General features: G+C 35.3%; 1 protein-coding gene across 1 annotated transcript; it reads left to right on the top strand.

Moving 5' to 3' along the window:
• Positions 1–13,087: 13,087 nt before the first annotated feature.
• CYLC1 (cylicin 1) lies at positions 13,088–22,439 on the top strand. The gene is made up of 6 exons (XM_087426426.1): positions 13,088–13,092; positions 13,356–13,409; positions 17,164–17,204; positions 18,721–18,839; positions 20,141–21,718; positions 22,380–22,439. The coding sequence occupies exons 1-6, from the start codon at positions 13,088–13,090 to the stop codon at positions 22,437–22,439; spliced, it is 1,857 nt and encodes a 618-aa protein (XP_087282552.1).
• Positions 22,440–24,588: the final 2,149 nt, after the last annotated feature.

Genomic DNA, 24,588 nt, shown 5'->3' with positions numbered 1-24,588 from the left:
ATCTGTTAGTATTTAGTGAATATATTTAAGTACTCTAATGTTCACTGTATATATACTTACCATTGTTATATCCTTTTGATGAATTGACCCCTTTATCATTATAGAATGACCTTCTTTTGCTCTTGTTACAGTTTTTGGCTTAAAGTCTGTTTTGTCTGGTATAAGTATGGTTCCTCCGGCTCTCCGTTGGTTTTCACTTGCATGGAATATGTTTTTCCACCCCTTGACTTTGAGCCTATGTTGGTCCTTAAAGCTGAAGTCAGTGTCTTGTAAGCGTCATATAGTTAGGTCGTTTTTTTTTAACCCATTCAGCCACTCTATGCCTTTTGTTTGGAGAATTTAATCCATTTATTTTAGTGTAATTATTGATAGGTAAGGACTTACTAATACTGCCTTATTAACTGTTTTCTGGCTGTTTTGTAGTTCCCTTCTTCCTTTCTTCCTCTCTCGCTACCTTCCTTTTTGAATTGATGAGTTTCCATAGTAATGTGTTTTGATTCCCTTCTTTTTATCTTTTGTGAATATACTCTAGGTTTTTACTTGGTGGCTAACATCAGTCTTACAAAAAACATCTTATAGATATAATAGTCTATTTTATGCTGAAAAGTACTTAATTCAATTAAGTAGTTTTTAACATACCACCCTATTACAGTATTAGAGTATTCTTTTTTTTTCTATTTGTTTTTTGTTTATTGCGGTAACATTGGTTTATAACATTGTATAAATTTCAGGTGTACATCATTATACTTCTATTTCTGTATGGATTACATCATGCTCTCATGGTCACCACCCAAATACTAATCACAATCCATCACCACAAATATGTGCCAAATTATCCCTTTTGCCCTCCTCCCTCCCCTCTACCCCTCTGGTAACAACCAGTGCAATCTCTGTCTCTATGTGTTTGTTGTTGTTATTATCTGTTACTTAATGAGTGAGATCCTATGGTATTTAACCTTCTCCCTCTGACTTTTTCACTTTGCATAATACCTACAATGTCCATCCATGTGGTCACAAATGGCTGGATTTCATCATTTCTTATGGCTGAGTAGAATTCCATTGTGTATATATACCACATCTTCTTTATCCATTCATCCCTTGATGGGCGCTTAGGTTGTTTCCAAGTCTTGGCTATTGTGAATAACGCTGCAATGAACACAAGGGTGCATGTATCTTTACACATTGGTGTTTTCATGTTCTTTGGATAAATACCCAGTAGTAGAATAGCTGGATTGTATGGGAGTTCTATCCTTAATTCTTTGAAGAATCTCCATACTGTTTTCCATAGTGGCTGCACCAGTTTGCACTCTAACCAGCAGTGTATGAGAGTTCCCTTCTCTCCATATGCTCTCCAGCACTTGTTGTTTCCCGTTGTGTGAATTATAGCCGTTCTGACGGGCGTGAGGTGATATCTCATTGTAGTTTTGATTTGTATTTCCCTGATAGTTAATGATGTTTAACATGTTTTCCTGTGCTTGTTGGCCAACTGTATATCTTCTTTAGGGAAATGTCTGTTCAGGTGTTTTGCCAATTTTTAATTAGGTTGTTAGTTTTTTTGTTGTTGAGATGCATGATTTATTTATATATTTTGGAGATTAACCCCTTATCAGATGTATGGTTTGCAAATATCTTCTCCAAATTGCTAGGTTCTCTTTTCTTTTTATTGATATTTTCCTTGGCTGTGAAGAAGATTTTTAGTTTGATGTAGTCCCATTTGTTTATTTTTTCAATTTTTTCACTTGCCAGGTCAGACTTGGTGCTTGAAAATGTGTTGCTAACACTGATGTTGAAGACCGTACTACCTATGTTTTCTTCTAGAAGTTTCATGGTTTCAGGTCTTATGTTCAAGTCTTTAATCCACTTTGAGTTAATTTTTGTGTATGGTGAAAGGTAAGGGTCTACTTTCATTTTTTTGCATGTGGGGGTCCAGTTTTCCCAACACCATTTGTTGAAGAGACTTTCTTTTCTACCTTGTATGTTCTTGGCTCTTTTGTCGAAGATTAGCTGCCCAAAGATGTGTGGGATTATTTCTGGGTTTTGGACTCCATTCCATTGATCTGTGAGTCTGTTTTTGTGCCAGTACCATGCTGTTTTGGTTACTATAGCTTTGTAGTATATTTTGAAATCAGGGAGTGCGATACCTCCAGCTTTGTTCTTTTTTCTCAGGATTCCTTTAGCTATTCGGGGTCTTTTGTTGTTCCATATAAATTTTAGGATTCTTTGTTCTATTCCTGTGAAAAATGTTATTGGAACTTTGATAGGGATTGCATTGAATCTTTAGATTGCTTTAGGAAGTATGGACATCTTCACTATGTTAATTCTTCTAATCCAAGAGCATGGAACATCTTTCCATTTCTTTGTGTTTTCCTCAATTTCTTTCAGCAATGTTTTATAGTTTTCGGTGTACAGATCTTTCACTTCTTTGGTTAAGTTTATTCCTAGGTATTTTATTCTTTTTGTTACAATTGTAGATGAGATTGTATTCTTAATTTCTCTTCCTGCCACTTCATTAGTGCATAGAAATGCAACTGATTTTTGTATGTTGATTTTGTATCCTGCAAATTTACCATATTCGTTTATTACTTCTAATAGTTGTTTGGCGGATTCTTTAGGGTTTTCTATATATAAAATCATGTCATCTGCAAATAGTTGCAGTTTCAATTCTTCCTTTCCAAATTAAATCCCTTTTATTTCTTTTTCTTGCCTGGTTGCTCTGGCTAGGATTTCCAATGCTATGTTAAACAGGAGTGGTGAAAGTGGGCATCCTTGTCTGGTTCTTGTTCTTAGAGGAATAGCTTTCAGGTTTTCACATTGAGGATGATGTTACCTGTGAGTTTGTCATATATGGCCTTTATTATATTGAGATACTTTCCTTCTATACCTATTTTATTCAGAGTTTTTATCGTAAATGCATGCTATATCTTGTCAAATGCTTTCTCTGCATCTATTGAGATATCATGTGATTTTTATTCTTCATTTTATTAATGTGGTGCATCCCGTTGATTGATTTGCGAATGGTGAACCATCCCTGTATTCCTGGAATAAATCCCACCTGATCATGAGGTATAATCTTTTTAATGTGTTGTTGCATGTGATTTGCTAGTATTTTGTTGAGGATATTTGCATGGATGTTCATCAGTGATATTGGCCTGTAATTTTCTTTTTTTGAGTTGTCCTTGTCTGGTTTTGGTATCAGGGTAATTTTGGCTTCGTAGAATGAGTTAGGGAGCTTCCTCCCCTCCTCAATTTTTTGGAAGAGTTTGAGAAGGATAGGTATTAAGTCTTCTTTGAATGTTTGGTAGAATTCACCAGGGAAACCGTCTGGTCCTGCACTTTTCTTTTTGGTGAGGTTTTTGACTACTGTTTCAATATCTTACCGGTGATCAGTCTATTCAAATTCTCTATTTCTTCTTGGTCCAGTTTGGGAAGGTTGTGTGATTCTAACAATTTATCCATTTCTTCTAGATTGTCCAATTTGTTGGCGTATAGCTTTTCATAGTATTCCCTTATAATCTTTTGTATTTCTGAAGTGTCCGTTGTAATTTCTCCTCTTTCATTTCTGATTTTACTTATTTGAGCCTTCTCTCTTTTTTTCTTGGTGAGCCTTGCTTTAGCTTTAGGTTTGTCAATTTTATTTATCTTTTGAAAGAACCAGCTCTTGGTTTTATTAATTTTCTCTATTTTTTTTAGTCTCTATTTCATTTATTTCTGCTCTGATTTTTATTATTTCCATTCTTCTACTGAATTTGGGCTTGTTTGTTCTTCTTTTTACAGTTCCTTTAGGTGCATTATTAGATTGTTTATTTGATATTTTTCTTGTTTGTTGAGATAGGCCTGTATTGCTATAAACTTCCCTCTTAGACCCACTTTGGCTGTATCCCACAAATTCTGGCATGTCGTACTTTCATTTTCATTTGTCTCCAGGTTTTTGTCGATTTCTCCTTTGATTTCTTCATTGACTCAATCAGTGTCCAGTAGAATTTTATTTAATCTCCACCTATTTGTGGCTTTTCTGATTTTCTTCCAATAGTTGATTTCTAGTTTCATACTGTTGTTGTCAGAAAAGGTGCTTGGTTTTATTTCAATCTTCTTAAATTTATAGAGACTTATTTTGTGGCCTGATATGTGATCAATCCTGGGGAATGTTCCATGTGCATTTAAAGAGAATGTGTATTCTTCGGTTTTTGGATGGAATGTTCTGTATATATCTACCAGGTCCATCTGTTCTAGGGTGTCATTTAAGGCCGATGTTTCCTTATTGATCTTCTGTTTGGATGACTTATCCGTTGATGTCAGTGGAGTGTTAAAGTCCCCTACTATTATTGTGTTACTGTCTATTTCTTCTTTTATGTCTCTTAATAATCGCTTTATGTATTTAAGTGCTCCTACGTTGGCTGCATAGAAATTTACAAGTGTTATATCCTCTTGTTTGATTGTTCCCTTGATCATTATGTAGTGCCCTTCTTTGTCTCTTGTTACAGTTATTGTTTTAAAGTCTATTTTGTCTGATATGAGTATTGCTACCCCAGCTTTCTTTTCATTGCCATTTACATGGAGTATCTTTTTCCATCCCCTCACTTTCACTTTGTGAGTGTCTTTACGTCTAAGTGTGTCTCTTGTATGCAGCGTATATATGGGTCTTGTTTTTTCATCCAGTGAGTGAACCTATGCCTTTTAGTTGGAACATTTAGTCCATTGACACCTCAAGTAGCTACTGATAAGTATGTACTTACTGCCATTTTTTAACTTTTTTTTTTTTTGGTGTTTTAGTAGTTCTTCTCTGTTCCTTTCTTCTTCCCTTGCTCTCTTCCCTTGTGGTTTGATGGCTTTCTTTAGTGTTATGTTTGGGTTCCTTTCTCTTAGATTTTTGTGTATTTATTATAGGTTTCTGGTTGGTGATTATTGTGGGGTTCATATACAGTAACCTAAGTACATAGCAATCTATATTAACTTAATGGTCTCTTTAGTTTGACCTCTGTCTGAAAGCTCTACTCTTTAACTCTCCTCCTCCCACATTTTACGTTTTTGATATCATATCTAACCTCTGTGCATTTGTATCCTTTATCCTCTTATCATGGAAATAGATAATTCTTCCTATTTGTGGTCTTCTCTTTTCCCCTTAAATCAGTCCCTTTAATGTTTCTTGTAGTACTGGTTTCTTGATGACAAACTCCTTTAATTTTTGTTTGTCTGGGAAACTTATTATCTCTCCTTCTATTTCTAATGATAACCTTACTGAGTAGAGTATTCTTGGCTGTAGTTTTTTTCCTTTTAGTACTTTAAATATATCATGCCACTCTCTTCTATCCTGTAAGGTTTCTGCTGAGAAGTCAGCTGATAGCCTTGTGGGATTTCTTCTGTATGTAACTTCTCTTTCTCTTGTAGCATTTAGGATTCTCTCTTTATCTTTAATTCTGGACATTTTGATTATGATGTCTTGGTGTGGGCCTCTTTGGGTTTATCTTGTTTGCAGCTCTCTGTGCTTCCTGTAACTGGATGTCTGTATCCTTCCTTAGGTTAGGGAAGTTTTCATCTATTATTTCTTCAAATAGATTCTCTCCCCCTTTGTCCCTCTCTTCTCCTTCTGGGACACCTATAACATGGATTTTAGTGCGCTTGATGTTGTCCCAGAGGTTCCTTAGACTGTCCTTACTCTTTTTAACTCTTTTTTCTTTTATCTGTTCAGCTTTGGTCATTTCTTCTAGTCTTTTGTCCAGCTCGCAGATCTGTCCCTCTGTATCCTCTACTCTGCTTTTGAGATCCGTTAGCGAATTTTTCATTTCCAGTGTTGCATTCTTCATTTCTTATTGGTTATTTTTTATATCTTCCATTTCTTTGATGACATTCTCACTGAGTTCATCCATTCTTCTCCCAAGATCAGTGAGCATCCTTAACACTCTTTGTTTAAACTCTCTGTCAGATAGGTTGCTCATTTCTGTTTCACTTAGTTCATTTTCTGGGGTTTTGTGCTGTTCCCTTACTTGGAACATATTCTTTTGCCTCCTCATTTTGCCTCTTTCCCTTTGCTTGTGTCTATGTATTAAGTAGGTCAGCTACGTCTCCTGCTGTTGGAGAGGTGACCTTATGTAATTGATCCCTTGTGAGGCCTTACAGTGTTCTTCCCTCAGTTCCAAATATTCCAGAGTGACCCCTATGTGGGCTACATGTGTCCTGTTGTGGCATGGTTGCTCTTCCCGTAGGTGCCCAGGGAGGCTGAGCTAGGCCCCTGGCCAGCTGTTGTAATGCTCAGCTGCTTGTAGTTGTTGTGGGCCCTTCAGCCTCTTTATCGGGTGTGGGGTGTCCCAGCACAGTTGGCTGCAAAGACTAATAGCACATTCCTGTTGCAGTATTTCTGTTAAGTGGGTAGGCGTCCAGTGTGGCTGGTTGTTAGCCTCAGGGGCTTACAGTTGCTATAAGCCTCCAGCCTTTAGGTCTCTTGTCAGCTCTCTGAGGGTTGCAGCTGTGTGGGGCTGGCCTCAGGCACAGGAGCACCCAATTGTTTCAGGCTTTGATAGGTGGGGCCAACCCCCTATGTGGCTCTTTGAGAAGCACATGTCTTCTGCAGCTGACAAGCCCCACCACCCAAGGTCCACACACACTGTAAACACAGTCCTGCCCCATGTGCATGCCCCCACCTCCTGAAGTGGACCCAGTCTCTCCAAGGCGGGAGCCCCACACACTTCCCCACCACCCCACACTCTCCACCCTCTCTTTGCTCATGCCCTGCCCCACAGAGATGGGCCCACTTGACAGGCTTCAGAGAAGCCAGGCAGCTCACTTAGCAGGCCCACAAGTTGCCTGAGGGCTTGTTGTTGGGTGGGGCCAGTCCCTAGGGTGGGCTGCCTTCCCTGGCTGAGTTGGATTAAATCGGTGCTCATATGGCTGGGGCAGACCCTGGGCTAGCAGGCCGTAGGGAGAACTCCCATGGCGTCTGTGTCAGCACACCGACACCTGGCCACAACAATGGCCACCGCCAATGTCCCAGTCCCTGGAGAGTTCTCACCTCTCACCGAGATGCACTCAGAGCCTATCGGGTGTGTCTCTTTTCACCAAAAGACTGTGCACTTTTCTTTCTGGTGATTTTAAGTTGCTTTCTGAAATGGGTGAATTTGTGTGTGGGCCCTTTAAGAGCTGGTTTTAATTTCTTTGTGACCCAGCTTTTCTGGGGGTACTCCCCAATGTTTTAGTATCAAGCGAAGTCAGATATTATGCCATTCATCTCGATTGTGCTGGGTCCAAAAAATGCCTATATTGGGGGTTCTCCCCGGCTCAGGGCCCTGCTCTTCCAGGGAGGGCTGCATACCTTTGAGCTGCTCCCAGGCAGCCATGAAGCTCTGCGGCTTGTGACTGTGGTGTTTTTTTCTCTCCAGAAGGGAATTTCTGCCTCTTCCACCACAATTAGGATTGTCGTTTGTTGCAGGAGTTCCTCTTATCCAGTTTTCATTTCTCTTTCTGGGGTAATTTTTCCAAGAGTAGTTGTAAATTGGCTGTGTCCGTGCGAGAAGGTGAGTTGAGAGTCTGCCTACGCTGCCATCTTGACTTCTCTCCCTGTCTTCTAATTCATAGATTTTTTCTTCTGTTTGATCCATTCTGCATGATGGTTTTAATTGTACTTTTTATTTCATTCACTGTGTTATTGAGCTCCAGAATATCTTTTTGTTTCCTTTTTTGTGATTTCTATCTCTTTGTTAAACAAGCCAATTTGTTTGTGTATTTTTTTCCTGATTTGTTGAATTGTCTTTCTGTGTTTTTGTAGCTCATTGAGCTTCTTTAAAACAACTACTTTGAATTCTTTATCAGGTAAATTACAAATCTCCCTGTCTTTATTGTTGGTTACTGGATTATTGTGATCCTTTTGTGGTGTTGTTTCCTGGATTTGTCATGATCCTTCAAGTCTTGCATTGCTGCCTTTGTATTTGAATAGCAGTCATCTCCTCCATTCTTTACTGACTGACTTCAGAAGAGAAATGCTCTTTCAGCCCTGCCTGCTAGGGATTCTGAGGTTTTCTCAGACTTTCTATAGATACACCTGCTCCATGCTTCTTATTCCCTCTTGTGGAAGAATTCTTAAGCTTGTATGCCTTCTCTTGATCCCACAACAGTGCAGGCCAAGTACTGACAGCCTTCCTTTTACTTTCCTCGGGGCAACACTAAAGTTCAAGTTCGTGATTCTCTCCCTGGCCCACAGATTCATGCCAGCTTTCTGTGCATGCTTGCTAGCCATCTGCCAAAGCTCACTCTCACCACCATCAGGAGCATGCATGAGGAGCCAGCCACAGGGTGGGAGTATGTGTGGGTGAGGCATACAGAGTTTTGGGGGTGCCTGTGGGCCAATTGTGGGAATCCATGGTCAAGGCATCCCAAGAAGCTCGAAGTAAGCTTCTTGATGTAGTCTGCAACACAGTAGGATCCACAACACTTTAATGCCCTCTGAGAGTCATATCTGCTGCTCTCCCAGCCTCTTCTTGCCCCCCGTCATGCTGCTTATGATCAGTACTCTGGATATGGTGAGAGATAAATGGGCCTCTTTGAAAGTGTTCCACATAGTGGAGGAAGCTGTGTGCTTGCTCACACACTCTCACTGTTCCCCATGGCAGAAAGCACTAGCCAAGAAGGTCTCTTTCGACAGTGAGCTGTGCTGTCTTAGGGGAGGGGTGATGCCTGTAAAGTCAACTGTTCCTCTTACCTTCTCCATGTACCCAAATTCATATTTTTTTGCTCTATTGGTGTGCTGAACCTTCTCTGCTGGAAACCTGGACTTTCACAAAGAGTCTTTTATACGTGGGTAATTGTCTAAGACAATGTCCTCCAGGGGATCCTGGACTATGTTTCAAAGGGGCTGAAGCTAGTTCATGGGCCACTACAGGATCCACAGCTGGGATGAAGCCCTATTACCTAACACACAGGTAGGGAAGACTCTTCCTGGGTCCATTTGCGTATGTGCTGGATCCCACAGCTCCCACAAAGGCGCTTTTGTCTGTGGATGGATACCAAATTGTTATTGTTGAAGGAGTATATGAGTGAGAGACATTTTATTCAGACATATTGCTGACATCACTCTATCATCATTTTTGTGTGTGTTTGAGGAAGATTAGCCCTGAGCTAACATCTGTTAATCCTCCTCTTTTTCCTGAGGAAGATTGGCCTTGCGCTAACATCCGTGCCCATCTTCCTCTACTTTATATGGGACACCACCACAGCATGCCTTGACAAGCAGTGTGTTGGTGCGTGGCCAGGATCTGAACGTTGGAACCCCGGGCCACCAAAGCAGAGCGCATGCACTTAAGCACTATGCCACGAGGCCATCCCCATCATCATTTTTTCTTAATGCTCAATAGGATCATTCCCACCAGTATACCAAAAAAAAAAAAAGCAGGAGTAGTTCCTATAAGTAAAAAATATTACCTTGACCACACAGCTTCTTCCAGCTACCACCCCATTTTCTATCACCTTTAAATAGCAAAATGCTTTGAAATAATTACGCATATTAGTTATCTCCACTTCCTTTTCTTCCATTAACAATCTCTATTTCAACTAGATTTTAATTGAAAATTTTAATGTATACATATTGTAGAAAATTCAAAAAGAACAAAAGGACAAGTGGTAAAAAGTTACTCACTCTCCCATACTAGATCCCTAACCCACCTCCTTTGATCCCTAGTCCATTGACTATTACTAGTATCCCTTCTCTCTCTAATTTACCTGAGATTTTTTGTCCTTACCATTCCATGGAAATAGAGTTCTCAAATGACCTTCACATTTTCAAATTCACTAGCAGCATTTGATACAGTTGATTCTCCTTTGATAGCTCCTAAAAAGATAACCTTTTTGGTTACTCTGTCACTATGTTTTCTTGTATTCCCTTCTATCATGCTAGTTATTCCTTTTCAACCTTTGTTGCTAGTTTTTCTCCTCTCCAATCTTTAAATGTTGAAAAGTCCAAAAACTCAATCCTTAGACCTCTTCTCTTTCCTATCTATAACTATTCAGTATACGATATCATCCAGTCCCATGGTTTTATATGCCATCTATATGCTGATGAATTCCAAATTTGTATCTTTATACCACCCAGATCTCTAATTTCCAGACTCATATATGCAACTGCCTCATTGACATATCCACTTGGATGTCTAAAAGGTATCTTAAACTTAACATGAAAACAAAATTCTTGCTTCATTCTAAACCCACTCATCCATATGTATTCTCCATCTCAGAAATTGGCACCACTATTCACTTGGTTGTTAAAGCAAACACACATACACAAACACATCAACATATCTTTTGTGTCATCCTTGCCTTCTCTATTTTTCTACCAGCTGATGTGTAGTCAGCAAATTTTATAGGGACTGCCTTCAAAATATATCTAGAATTCAGTCACTTCTCATCACCGATTCTAAATCATCTTGATCTCTTATCTAGATTATTGTGAAATCCTCTTAATTTGTTACCTTGTGCATTAGGTTCCAATTGCCTCTGTGAAAATTACCACTAATTTAATGGAAAAAATGACATAAATTCCTTCTCTTATAGTTCTAGAGGAGAGAAGTCCAAAATGAGTCATTTTTAGCTGAAATCAAGTGTTGGTAGGGCTGAGTCCTTCTGTAGGCTTCAGGGGAGAGTCCATTTGGTGCCTCCTCCAGTTTCTGGTGGCTACCAGCTTTTCTTAACATCCATACTTCCACTAAATGTTTTTTCACAGCAATCTAGATTTTTTCTATCATGCTCCTCTAAATTCTTCCAGCCTCTGCCCACTGTCCAATTCCAAAGTCACTTCCACATTTTTAGATATTTGTTACAGTAGCACCCACTACTGTTGTATTAATTTTCCATATGCATTAATTAATTAATTTGTATTAATTTTCTATTATTGCTGTGGAAAAATACCACAAACTCAGTGGACTAAACAACACAAATTTGTTTTCCTACAATTCTGGTGGTCAGAAGTCTGAGATAAGTTTTACTAGGCTAAAATCAAGATGTGAGCATGGCAGGTTTCTTCTGGATGCTCTGAGGGTAGAATCCATTTTCTTACCTTTTTTTAGCTTTTAGAGACCACCTGAAATCTTTGGCTTGTGTTGCCTTTCCTTTTCTTCAAAGTGCATCACTCCAATCTCTGCTTTCATCATCAGATGAAATTTATCAGTGATTACATTTAGTGCCCTCCTGGATAATCCAGAATAATTTCCTGATTTCAAACTTCTTAACTTAATCATACCTACAAAATCTTTTATGCCATATAAGGTAATATTCACAGGTTCCAGGGATTTGGATATGGATATTTGAAGGGTCATTTATCAGCCTTCCACAGTGCTCAATATTTATTAGTTGAATGAATTAATTAATAAAAACCACATCATAATTTTTTTATTCAAATTTGAAGGATTGACTCATTCAATTACCAAGGGATACAATTTCAAGAAGAGTAATGAATGAAGTAAAAGTAGAGCAAAAATAATAGGACAGGAAGGAAGTCATGTTTATAAAAAGTAGATTTGAAGTGGTGGATAGATAAACTGGGAAGGAATAAACAATTTTGAGAGCAGGATTTTACTCCAGAACAAATCAAGCAAATTAAAATTATTCAATTTTATTAAATGATATAATATATTTGAAAGTGAATTTTAAACACCAAAATACTATGAAAGCACAATAAACATATTATTTATTATTGTTATTGCTATTGTCATGACATTTCGCTCAAAAGACTTCATTATGATGTCCAAAAAAGAAATGTGCCTTTTCTTCTATTCATTTTTTTCCTACATTCCCATTATTAAAAAAGGGAAGAGTGATACAGTTCATAATCATTGGCTAAAAGAAGCCCAATTTGTCATTCTATGCCATTACAGTTATTGATTTTTGTGTCCTGTTTAAGAAATATTTATCTACTCCTCTATCATTAAGGTATTCTCCTATGTTACCTGACAGGAACTTTATTGTTTTACCTTTCAGCTTTAGGTGTACAATACATCTAGGATTGATTTTGGTGTGTGATGTGAGATAAGGGTCAAGAATCACATTTTTTCCCTTAAAGATACTTAAATCACTAGTACCATTTATTGAAAATACCATCTTTTCCCAATGCATAACAACTTTGGGATAATTTGTGTGACCATAGCTATATAGGTCTCTTTTTGCATTCTCTATTATTTTCCAATGGTTATTTGTCTTTGTGCCAATACTATGTTGTCTTAATTGCTGTAATTTTATAATAAGTTGTTATATTGATATGTGGTAATGCTTATCTTTCACACTTATGGTTTTTCTTCCAAATTGTCTTATATATTTTTAGTTCTTTCATTCCTATATAAAATTTAAAATCAACTAGTCAGTTATCACAAAAAGTCAAAAAGTTTTATCGGGATTGTACTGAATCAATATACCAATTTGGGAAGAACTGCTATACTTATAATATTGAGTCTTATAGTCCCTGAAAATGGTATATACCTCCATTTATTTATGTTTTCTTTAATTTATCTTAATATTTGTTTCTACTCTTCAGTGAAGAGATATTACATCATTATATTTTTAGATTTATTCCAAAGTACTTGGTGTTTGTGATGTTATTATTTAAATGGTATTATTAAAATATTTTCTAATTGTTTTGTTGTACATGGAAATATAATTAATTTTCACATTTAGTCTTTGTATATAACAATATTGCTAAATTCTTTTATTAATTCTAATTATGTGTCTGTAGCTATTTTAGATTTTCTGTGTAAACTGTAGTGATGCCTGTAAATGATGACAGTTTTATTTCTTCTTTTTCTATTTTTAGACTTTTAATTTATTTTTTTCTTGTCTTATTGCACTGGCTAGGACCTCCAGTACAATGTTAAATTGAAGTTGTACTAGTGGACATCCTTTTCTTGTTCCTGAGCTCAGGGGAAATGTTTACAACACTTCACCATTGAATATTACATTTTTTCTAGTTTTATTTAGATTCTCTTTATCAGACTAAGGAAGTTCCCTTCTATTCCTTGTTTGCTAAAAAATTTGACCATAAATGAGTGTTAGATTTTATCAAAGGCTTTTTCTGTATATTGAAATGATCATATAGCTTTCCCTCTTTTATTCTAATGTGTTAATGCGGTGAGTTTCAAATGTTAAATCAACCTTAAATAAGCCTCATTTGGTTATGATACAATATCCTTTCTATGTATTCAATTTGATAAACTGTTTAAGAATTTTGGCATCTGTATTTATGAGAGATATAGGCCCATAATTTTATTTTCTATTAATGATCTTGTCAAATTTTTCTATCAAGGTTATGCTCTTCTCATAGAACAAATTGATGTCTTCTGCTTTTTTTATTTGGAAGAATTTGTAAATAATTGTTTATATTTCTTCCTTAGGTGTTTGAGAGAATTAATCAATGAAGACATCCAGATCTGGAATTCTTTATGTCGGTAAGTTTTTAATTTTCGGGTCAACATTTTTATTAAATATACAATAATTCAAATTTTTCTATTTCTCCTTATTTAAGTTTTCATATGTGTTATTTGTCAAAGAATTTACCTATTTCATCTAAATTTTCCAATTTTTTGGCATAAAGCTTTTGTTTTCTTTTTCATTGCTTTCTGTTATTTTTATTATTATTTTCCTCCTCCATACATTGGCTTCAATTTGCTGTTCTATTTCTAGCTTCTTGAGATGAATACTTAAATCATTGATTTTCAGCCTCTCTTCTTTTCTAATATATGAATTTAAACCTATGAATTTCTAAATAGGTCTTTGCATCCCACAAATATTTAAATATCATATTTTCTTTATGATATTCAAAATATTGTTTAAAATATATTCTATTTTTTATTGTGATTTATTCTTTAACCCATAGACTGTGTTTTTAATTTCCAAATGTTTAGGTAATTTTTAGTTTTTTTTTGTTATTGATTTCTAGATTTCTTCAACTATGGTCAGCAAACATATGCCATATGACTTCAGTACTTTGACACTTGTTGAGACTTGCTTTATGGCCCAGTCTATGGTCACTTTTGTTAAATGTTGCATGTGAACTTGAAAGAATGTGCATTGTGCAGTTGTTTGGTGTAGTATATTATTTGTATTACATCAAGTTTTTTAATCTTGTTATTCAAATTTTCTATATTTCTACTGATATCTTTTTGTCTTCTTGGTCTCTTAGTTACTAAAATAAATATGCTAAAGTCTCCACCTATAATTGGGAGTTTGTATATTACTCCTTTTAGTTTTATAAATGTTTGCTTTATGTATTTCAGAGCTATGTCAGTGGGTATATTCAAATTTAGAGTAGTTGCATCTTTCTATTGGATTGACACTTTTACCATTATAAAATGTCCCTATTTATCTTTATCTTATGTTAACTTTGTTTGACATTAGTATAGTGCCATGAGCATACTATTCATTTGTATGTGCACAGTATTTCTTCTCCATTTTTTTTTAATTTTTAACCTTTATGTGTCCTTATTTTTAGGTGCATGTCTTATAATCCCCTGTGACATCTTTGTCTTTTAAATGGTGTATTTAATCCATGTACTTTTTTTGTGGTAAGAACACTTAACATGAGATCTACCCTCTTAACAAATTTGTAAGTGTACAACACAGGATTGTTAACTATGGGCACGATATTATACAGAAGATCTCTAGAATTTATTCGTCTTAATCCATTTACTTTTAATATAATTACTTTATATTTGGATTTAAATCTAACAACTCATTTTTATTTGTTATTTGTCCCATATTTTTGTTCTTTTTTCTCCTTTCTTGATTTATGTATATTAATCAAGCATTTTTATTAACCTCCCCCATTATTATCTTATTAGTTATACATTCCTTTATTATTCTTTTGTAGTTATCTTAGAGATTACAACATAATTTTTTTATTTATTAGAGTTTACTACAAATTAGTATTTTTACATCTCCCCAAACAATGCAAGCACCTTACAACACTTTTACTCCACCTATTCCACCCACTTTTATGCACTATTACTACCATAAGTTTTATTTTTCATAAAATTTTCATTTTATTTTAAACTCAACAGATTATTATATTATTATTTGTAAATACTTAATATTCATATTCTGTACCCACATATTTGCTATTTTTGATGCTCTTTATTTCATCTTGTATTAACGTGCATCATCTTGGGTCATTTCTTCCTACCTGAAGAATTCTCATTTGTGTTTATTTTAGTACATTTTGCTGGCAATGAAATTCTTACATTTTTTTGCATGTAAAACTGTCCTTATTTTATGTTCATTTCTGAAGAATATTTATGCTGAGTTAAAAATCCTAAATTGGCAGGTTTTCTTTTTTTCTTTCAGAACTTTAAAAATGTCATTCCGTTGTCTTCTGGCTTCTATCACTCATTTTCCCGTTTATGTCAAGATATAGGTTAGGATCACCTATGTACCAAAGGAATATACACATAATCATTTATAACATAAAAAAACTAATACACTTTGAAATAAAGAAAACTACTCAGAGATTTAACTCGATTTGAACTTCCAATATTTTGAGACTTACACCACATCTATATAAAGCAGGCGTGTTATGATATTTGGTTAAACTTTACCTTTTCTTACTGTTCCTTGACTGACTTATCTAGTGCTCTCCAAAGTGAGGTGCATGTGCAACACAATCCATTGGAGTATGGAAATAAGATATTAGAACTCCAATTTATATATTTTATTTCATCTTTTGAAATTTTCTATCTTAATGTATGATTTATGAGGTATATTATTACAGTAGAATATAAGTTACACACACATATTGAGTTGTGCTCAAAAGAAAATTTGGAAAATAATATTTTAGACTGTAGACAGGAAGCCAAAATCAATGCAGGTGCAAAGTCTTTTTCCCAGAATATGAAATCAGTGATCCAGCATGTCACACTTCCAAACTGTTAAATTTCCAGGAGCCCAGGCCATAACATCTTCTAGCTACTCTATTGAATACATGTGGTTTCACTGCAGACTAATACATCATTGATCAACTGCTTTTTGGAAATGCAAAATATACAAGTTTTAACTGTTTCAGGAATCCATGAAGTTTCATTTTTCAAGACCATTCAGAGCAGTGGTTCTTAATCAGAGCTGAGTATCCAAATCACCTGGGAGAAGTTTTAAATACAGACTTGATTAAGCTATACCCAGAGATTCCGCTCCATGAGTCCAGGAGCAGCTCTCAGGCACCTTTACATTTTTAAAATTTCCAAGTTAATTATGATGTTTACCTCCAGTTTAGAACAACTAGACTAAATATTTTTATTATTCAGTGTCTCCAAAATCTTCCCTAAGTAAATCAGTAGTTATTTAGTATGAATATGGGCCAGGCTTTGTGCTGGATACTAGAGTTTTACTTAGGAAATAAATATAGATTTGACTCTAATAGAAATACATTTGACCATTTGACTTATTTTTGTTTATGAACTTGATGGTTTAAGTGTAAAAAAATCAAGCTCTTGGGTATATGTGTATATAAGTAAAATCTCAGAATTATCAATGGTCACAACTCATTGTTGCTGGTAAATAGTAAAAAGTAATATTTTTAGAACAAATTATATCTTGTATATCCTCAGTAGATAATATGATTATTATCAAATCAAAGGGGCACTTTCCAAATGAAAAATATCATGGACCAATTTTCCCTGCGTGTAGGAACAATTTAAAATCCAGATCAACACTTATGTGCGCCCCTCTCATGCATCATTAGTGGTTTGATTTAATATAAGCTCTGATAATATTAAAAAGTTGTGAGATTTTTTCAGAACTTATTTAGTGAACTTACTTAGAAAATATGTGTGTTTACTACCGGTTTAGACTTTCTCACACAAGGATTAGTGGAGTTGGTTCAATTTACTGTTCTATATAATTAAATGTTTTTTACACATTTTAAAATTTATCAAATTAATGTTTTTTATTGTAGCTTTTGGTCCATATTTTATTTCCATTCAAGTTTCTAATGAAACTACACTGATGAAAATACATTTCTGTTCATCTTTAACTCAGTTTATGGGAGGGGAACTGTGATGTGAATTACAGGTAGACATTCTTGGATAATGGAGTTCAGAGAATGCAAAGGTTTCTCAAAGTGTTGTTTTTGAAGCGTTATTAATAATAATAGTTATTATTATTTTTATTAGCCATTGTACAAATTCAATTAAAGCATTTTTCTTTTAACAGACCAGAAGTAAACATCAGAACATATGATAATGTCACACCAAGTAAGAATTTAGTCTTTGGAGTTCAATATTATTTAGATTATATTTGAAACTAATTTTAAGGACAAATGAATAGCATCCTCCATTCAATGTGACAAAGCATAAAGTGCCCTGAATTTTTTCTTAAAATTTAAAAGAAGCGTGTATGCTGGTATGTCTGTGTTTAAAATAATTCTGGCTTTGATGTGGGTTTTTACTAGCTAGTTTAAAAGGAAATATTTAGTTTGTTCTTCATTATTATAAAAATCAAGGTTAATTGCATAAGGTTCCCTTCTGTTTAAAGTTCACAATTATAAAACCCAAAGTAGAGAAGAAAAATATAGCCAGGAAGATGAAAGTGGACGGTCCATTTGTTGAACAGCTACAACTTGAGGAAAGTTCTCCTTAATATTTTGAGCTGAAGTCTGCCTGAATTGTTACAACTTTTACCCATTGGTTCTAGTTCTTCCTTCAGGAAACACATAAAAGAAGACTCTAACATTGTGGTTAAGAGCATGGACTCTGGAGCCAAACTGTGTTTCAATCTTAATTCTTCTACTTACTTTGTGATTTGGGGCAAGTAATTTAACCTCTCTCAGTGCTTCGTTTTTCTACATCTGTACAATGAAGGCAATTAAAAATTATATTATCTAATTCAAATGGTTGTTGTGAGGATTAAATGAGTTGATATGTATAAAATGCTTGAAACACAGTTTGGCACATAGTGAGCACTATATAAGTGCTAGCAGTTGCAGCTATTCTATCATTACTATTACTACTCCTCTTCCATATAACAGCTCTTTAAATATTTAAATATAGTGGTCACATCTCTCATTATTCTCCTCATCTACCGGAGAAACTATCCTGAGTTACCTCACCAGTTCCTCTTTTAACATAGCTTCCAGATATTTTCATCTCCTGGTCACTCTATTCTTCAAGTGTGTATATGCCTTTCTTTAAATAGGGTTCCCAGAACTGAATGCAGTATTTTGGTCTGTGGCCCTAAATTCTGTGTCTTAGGATGTCGTTGAGGTCAAAGGAGGGCTAAAATAAACACTTAGATTTAATCAATAGAGATTTTTACTGACCACTCTATGCTCGGCATTGTGCTATTATGGGGACAATAGAAGTCATATTGTCTGCAATCTAACCAAAATAACATATAGAAAAGAAACCAAGATAGAGGAAATTATGGAGATGTTTTAAAGGAAACTGAATCCTTCTCTATTTTCTATTCCTACTGTGTAATTGTATTATTTTAACTATTATGGTTTAAGTAACCCTCTGTGAAAATTGGTTTAATCTAGAAAATAAAATTTAAAATGTCATTTTAAACATAATTCAGGGCTAAATGGGGAAATCAGATTTAATTTTTCCTAATTTATATGCAAATAAACTATAAACTCCAGGGGGAAAAGCTCTAGTTTGAGTTATAACTTAGCTTAATTCAAACAATATATTTCTTCCTCAAGAATATTTCAGTGTTGATGAAAGTTTGGCTATTAACTGCAAATTGTTTATTGTCTTTTCTCATGTTTAGTCAGTGAATCAAGGAGGACATTATGGAATCAAGAATACTTCACTATGACATTTCCCAAACCACCCCAGCCAGGTAGAAAAAAGATATCAAGACCTTCAGAATTACAAATCACAGTTCCTGTAAGTATTGAAAAGGTCATTTTTAAACTAAATCTAAGACAATCCAACAATATATAAATATAAATAAGATATATATAATTTGAATTTTACTACCTACTGGAAGCAGATATTTTTAAATTTATAATCCCCTGTAAAATGATTGCCCCCACCTGTTTCAGATTAAACTTTTTATTTATACATATTTCTCCATTTCAAAGACATCATGTAGCTAATAGGCTAGGCAAGCTGGAGAACCTAATGCTACAACTGGTGGGATCTCTCAAGACATGTTTACCAGCTGCAAAAACGTCTAAAATTTGAATCTTAGAACAGGAGCTGATCTTAATGAGGTTTCAGGACCTCTACATTTTCTTTAATCTGGAACTCAGGATACTACATACTGAGAGATTCAAGTTTTCTACTGTTTTTGTAAAGTGAAGTTATCCTATCAATTAGAAAAAAGAAAAAAGAGCCTACAGGGATCACCCAAGGTGATACCAAAATATGTTTTAAAAGCATCTCCCAAAGCAGAGTTACTGTCAATACATTTATTCAAGGGCCATTCATTATATCTGTAGTGATCCAAGTTTAATGCTTCTCTTCATGTTTCTCCTTTAATTACATATGACCGTTTCACTGACTGGTGATGTCTCTACTGGATACTTGAAGGAATATAAGAAGTAAATGTAAAATTAGTCTATGTTAGCACTATAACAACCAGATTTGACAAATATTTTGGTAGGAGTTAAAAAAATTACACTACTGCTATACAAATTAATGTGGATCAAACATTTGTTTCATTTTATGTCCTTGTTTTTGGTAGCACTTCACAGCAGGGCTCTCAGCCTCTCAATTTGATCAGAGGCTTTGAAAGCAGGAGTGGAAATCAGGCTAGGCCTGAAGGCTACAGCTATCACAAAAGTCATCATGACAAACTTCAAGAGCATCAGCTTATTTCTGATCTAACTTGGGGGTGAGGGGGTGCACAAAAAGTTCCAAAAGACCTCTCCCAAATGGGTGTCCACAAGGAACCCACTATTAATTGTAAGGATAGTCCCTGAATTGTCAGGGATCATTGTGGGCCTGTTCCAATCCAAACGTGAATCATCGAGGAAATCCTAAGGTTTCTCCTAAAGTCATTTTATTTCCAAAGTGGTGTTATCTCACATACACACACAAACACACACAACATTTAAAAAGAAAAAAAAAATTCTTGCATTTTAATAGATGTTTAATGAAAAGCTGGACTATTTTCATGTTTCAATATAAAAATATATAACTCATTCAAAAATTCTTATCATTATTCTAACCAATATTTTCAGAGACATGACAAAAGAAAATTAGAGGAAGTTCAGAAGCCAGCTCATATATGGATAAGGCATTCTTTAAGAAAAATTTTCCAAAGGCCATCTATTTACTTAACTGCAAGGAGACGGGTTCCATTCAGACATCCTTATACTCCTCAAACCCATTCTGAAAAGGCGGAATATAGAGAGTCCAAAGATATCAAAAAAGGAACAACTTTGAAGAAAGATTCCATGGAAAATACAGGCCCACATGAAACAACTTTAGAATCCAAAAAAACAGTAAATGAAGAGAAATCTAAAAGAGGAAATAAAGTAGGTAAAACTCCATCAAAATCATTGCATGAAAGTGAACTATATAAGAAGTCAAAGTCCAAGTCAGAAATAAACCCATACTCCATAGATTCTAAAATGGTCTCAATGATAGATCCAAAAAAAGATAAGAGAGATTCAAAGAATTCCAAGGAGACAGATATTGAATCCATATGTACAAAGAAGGATTCTAAGAGCTCAAAGAACAATTCTGATGCCAAATCAGAGACTTGCTCTAAAGATAGTTCAAATATAGATTTAATGATGTATTTAGAGGAGTCTGGCGCTGAATCCATGGAACTTGATATGTGGTTAAAGAATTACTCACAGAATAATTCGAAGAAGCCTTCAAAGGACTCAAAGAAGGATGCAAAGAAGAGCTCTGATGCTGAATCTGTAGATTCAAAAGATGCAAAGAAAGATAAGAAAATGACAAAGAAAGACACCAAGAAGAAGGATGCAAAGAAGGACACAGAGTCTACTGATGCAGAATCTGTAGACTCAAAGGATGCAAAAAAAGATCCAAAGAATGCTAAGAAAGATTCAAAGAAAAAGGATGCAAAGAAGGATGCAGTGTCTACTGATGCCGAATCTGAGTCTGAATTGGAGTCAAAGAAGGATAAGAAAGATGAAAAGAAGGATAAGAAAGGTTCAAAGAAGGATGACAAGAAAAAGGAGGCAAAGAAGGACACAGCATCTACTGATGCTGATTCTGAATCTGAAGGGAATGCAAAAAAGGGTAAAAAAGATGAAAAGAAGGGTAAGAAAGATGACAAAAAGCAGTCTGCAATGAAGTCTGAAGAGTCTACTGAAACTGAATCTGATTGGGAGTCAAAGAAGGATAAGAGTGATTCAAAGGCTAAGAAAGATTCAAAGAAAGATGCCAAAAAGCAAGATGCAAAGAAGGACATGGAGTCTACCGATGCTGAATTTGATGCGTCTTCCAAGAAAGACCCAAAGAAATCCAAAAAGTTAAAAAGTTCAGATGCAGAATCTGAAGAGTCACTTTATAAACCTGGGGCTAAAAAGAGAGGAGCTGATGAATCAGATGCCACATCTACAGATTCAAAGAAGGAAGCGCTGGAACTAAAGAGAGAATTCAAAATATCATCCAAAAAGACTACATTTAAAGAAAAAGGAAAAAAAAGTGCAAGTGGAATTCCTCCATCAAGAGAAAGACCACCACTACCACCTTGTGAGCCTTTACTACCATCACCGAAGGTCAAACGTCTCTGTCAGTGCAAGATGCCTCCTCCACCTCCAAAACCAAGATATGCTCCTTTGGTATGTTTACTTCTGTTTTAGTTTTAGAAAAAATTGAGTTTAAAAAAATGAAAGATATTTTAAGATTTTGAATTTATATTTTCTCTTAAGAATAGTTCTCTTTTACTGGAATATTGATAAGTTTGGAACTTGCAGGTAAAAAAGATGAAGAGTACTTCAAAAAGACTCAAAAGAGTTGCAAAACAAATGTCAAAAATTTAAGAATAATAATTAGACTGGAGCAGAGAGAACTGGCTTGTGATTTAAGAAAACATTTAAAATTATTTATAAAGAGAGTCATGTTACAAAAATGGTTAACTGTTCTATACTTAAGAAAAAACAAAAGTGAAAATTGACTGAAACTTCTACAGGAGCAGATTTAAGTGAGATATAAAGGCATTGCCTAGGAAATTACTGAATATAGTAAAACCTCAAACAAAAAACAGACATAGCAAGTTAAAAATATAACATACCAGGACTCAGATATGCAAAAATTTAAATTATTTTATCCATATATGAACTAAACTTTATTATGAGCTGTCATTCTTACTGATAATCAGAAAAAAAAGTTAACTTAGTAGAAGTAACTAGATCTCTAGTTTATAACAGTCTCTTTCAGGTTAACTCAGTCTCTTTGGGGGTAAACACCTGTAAAGTTAAAGTTTCTATTTCTCTCTTGCAGAGGATCTCCCTTTCCACCTCCATTCCTCCAAAATCTGGTTGTAAGGTGAAGCATAAGTAGATCTCTGACTTTGGATGGAGGGATTCCTGTTTCTCATGTTGTCCTCCCTTGCTGGCTCTCTCTGATCTCTGGTTGAGGTATAATTCATTTGCAGGGTTTCTGGGCATCAGCCTGTGTTTCCTCTGCTTTCACACAGTGTTCATTGTCTATTCTCAGCATGATAGGGCTGATGCCTTCTGTCCTACTAAACTCAGAGCATCTGTAGATATGGCTGGGCCTTGACCTTGAGCTTCTCATTTTAATTAATTTCCTCCCTCCCTTCCTCCTTTCCTCCCTGTCCTTCTATTATTCTTGTTCTTCCCTCTCAAAGGGCTTCTATTTCCTCTTCTAGCCTGGTGGGGATCTCCCTTTACCTTGTATTCCAAGGTTTTTCTATCCTTGGTTTATAGTAAAACCTTAGGTATAGACCTCCATTAGCTCTTCATATATTTTCCATTTTTTTTGGAATTTAGAAATCCTTTTTATCTCTCAAAAAAGCCTGAATTTAAAGTCCGTTTTTATCCTAGTGGACTAAAAAAATCATCTTTGAGACTCAAAGCTGATTAATGACTCCCTTGTTTAGGGGTCAGTCTTAGAGGTTGAGTCAATGGGTGGCTAACAACTAGGGCAATAAGATTTATAAGGAATGCAAATATATTGGTGGATAATTTCTAAGGTACGTGAGAAAAAAGGACCCTCAAATAGCTGGATTCTTTTCCACAAGCAGTTTTTATGAAAAATGAGTAAAATACAACAAAACAAGTTGGGGCTGAAGATTAATTTTAATTGTAAACAACAACTTTCAACATATGTTCTGGGCTTGTATACATTTACACCAAGTCTCTTTAATAAACTTCCATACGCATAGCTACTATACAGTTAGGCTCTTCCATCCCTACCTCTTCATTAAAACTACTCTTTTCAAGATTACCAAATATACTACTTAATGAAGGAAATTATATGGTATTTGACATTCTCCCTCTGATAACAACAATAAACAAACACATAGGGACAGAGATTGGATTGGGGGGAGGGGGGAGGGAGAGGGTGAAGGGGATGGTTTGGTACATGTGTGTGGTGATGGGTTGTAGTTGGTGTTTTGGTGGTGAACATGATGTAATCTGTGCAGAAGTGGAGGTGTAGTGATGTACACCTGAAATTTTTACAATGTTGTAAACCAATGTTACTACAATAAACAAAAAGTAAAAAAAAAAAAAAAAAAAAAGATTACCAAATAGCTTCTTGTGGCCACATCAATTGGTCTCTCCTCTCTCTTCAGCTTATTTTTCAATTCAGCAGCATCTGAACTAGCTTCTTCCTCTTTCTAAAAACACTTACTTTACTTGACTTCTATGACTCTATGCTCTCCTGTTTTTCTTCCTACTTACTGGTAGCTTTTCACCACCTTTACTGTATTCTCCTCTTCCTCACATTTAATGTTGGAATGACCTAAGACTTAGTCCTGGACCTTCTCTATCTACAGTCCTCCCTTGGTGAGTTCATCCATTCCAATGGCTTTAAAGACCATTTATGTATTGATGACTCTAAAATTAATATATCCATCTCTGTTCTTTCCATTGAGTTTGAAATTCTTATAACTAACAACCTACTTGAAATTTTCAATGTAGATTCTACTAGGCATCTCAAATGTAACATATCGCAACAATACTCTTAACTCATGCCAAAACTTATTCCTCCCCTGTCTTCTCCATCTTAGTAAATGGCACCACCATCCACCCATTTGATCTTTTAAAATCTGAATATCATTTATGATTCCTTCCTTTCCTCATTCCCTACATGTAATCAATTAGTAAGACTTGTCTACCTTACTTCCAAAATATATTCTGAATCAGTCCACTTCTCTCCATCTCAATGACTACTACCTTATGGTCTCACTCACCATCATCTCTCCTGAAATACTACAAGAGTTCCTAACTAGTCTTGCTATCTACTTTCCCCTGCTTAAAACACTCTAGTGGTAAATCATACGGTTTTTGACCTTCTCCCTCTGACTTATTTCACTTTGCATAATACCCTCAATGTCCATCCATGTTGTCACAAATGGCTGGATTTCATCGTTTCTTATGGCTGAGTAGTATTCCATTGTGTATATATGATTTCCCTCATTAAGTAGTAGATAATAACAACAACAAACAAACACATAGAGACA

The sequence above is a fragment of the Ceratotherium simum genome, chromosome X (genome assembly GCF_057802395.1).
Source record: "Ceratotherium simum simum isolate JZ-2026a chromosome X, ASM5780239v1, whole genome shotgun sequence".
Taxonomy (NCBI): Eukaryota; Metazoa; Chordata; class Mammalia; order Perissodactyla; family Rhinocerotidae; genus Ceratotherium; species Ceratotherium simum.
The sequence above is the reverse complement of the archived record's forward strand: the minus strand, read 5'-3'. Positions and strand labels throughout refer to the sequence as shown.

What these genes read in the sequence shown, in the direction of transcription:
- CYLC1 (XM_087426426.1), top strand. An exon ending in ATCTGGAATTCTTTATGTCG is followed by an intron (nt 13,410 to 17,163) that starts GTAAGTTTTTAA and finishes TTCTTTTAACAG; the next exon opens with ACCAGAAGTAAACATCAGAA. An exon ending in AATTACAAATCACAGTTCCT is followed by an intron (nt 18,840 to 20,140) that starts GTAAGTATTGAA and finishes CAATATTTTCAG; the next exon opens with AGACATGACAAAAGAAAATT.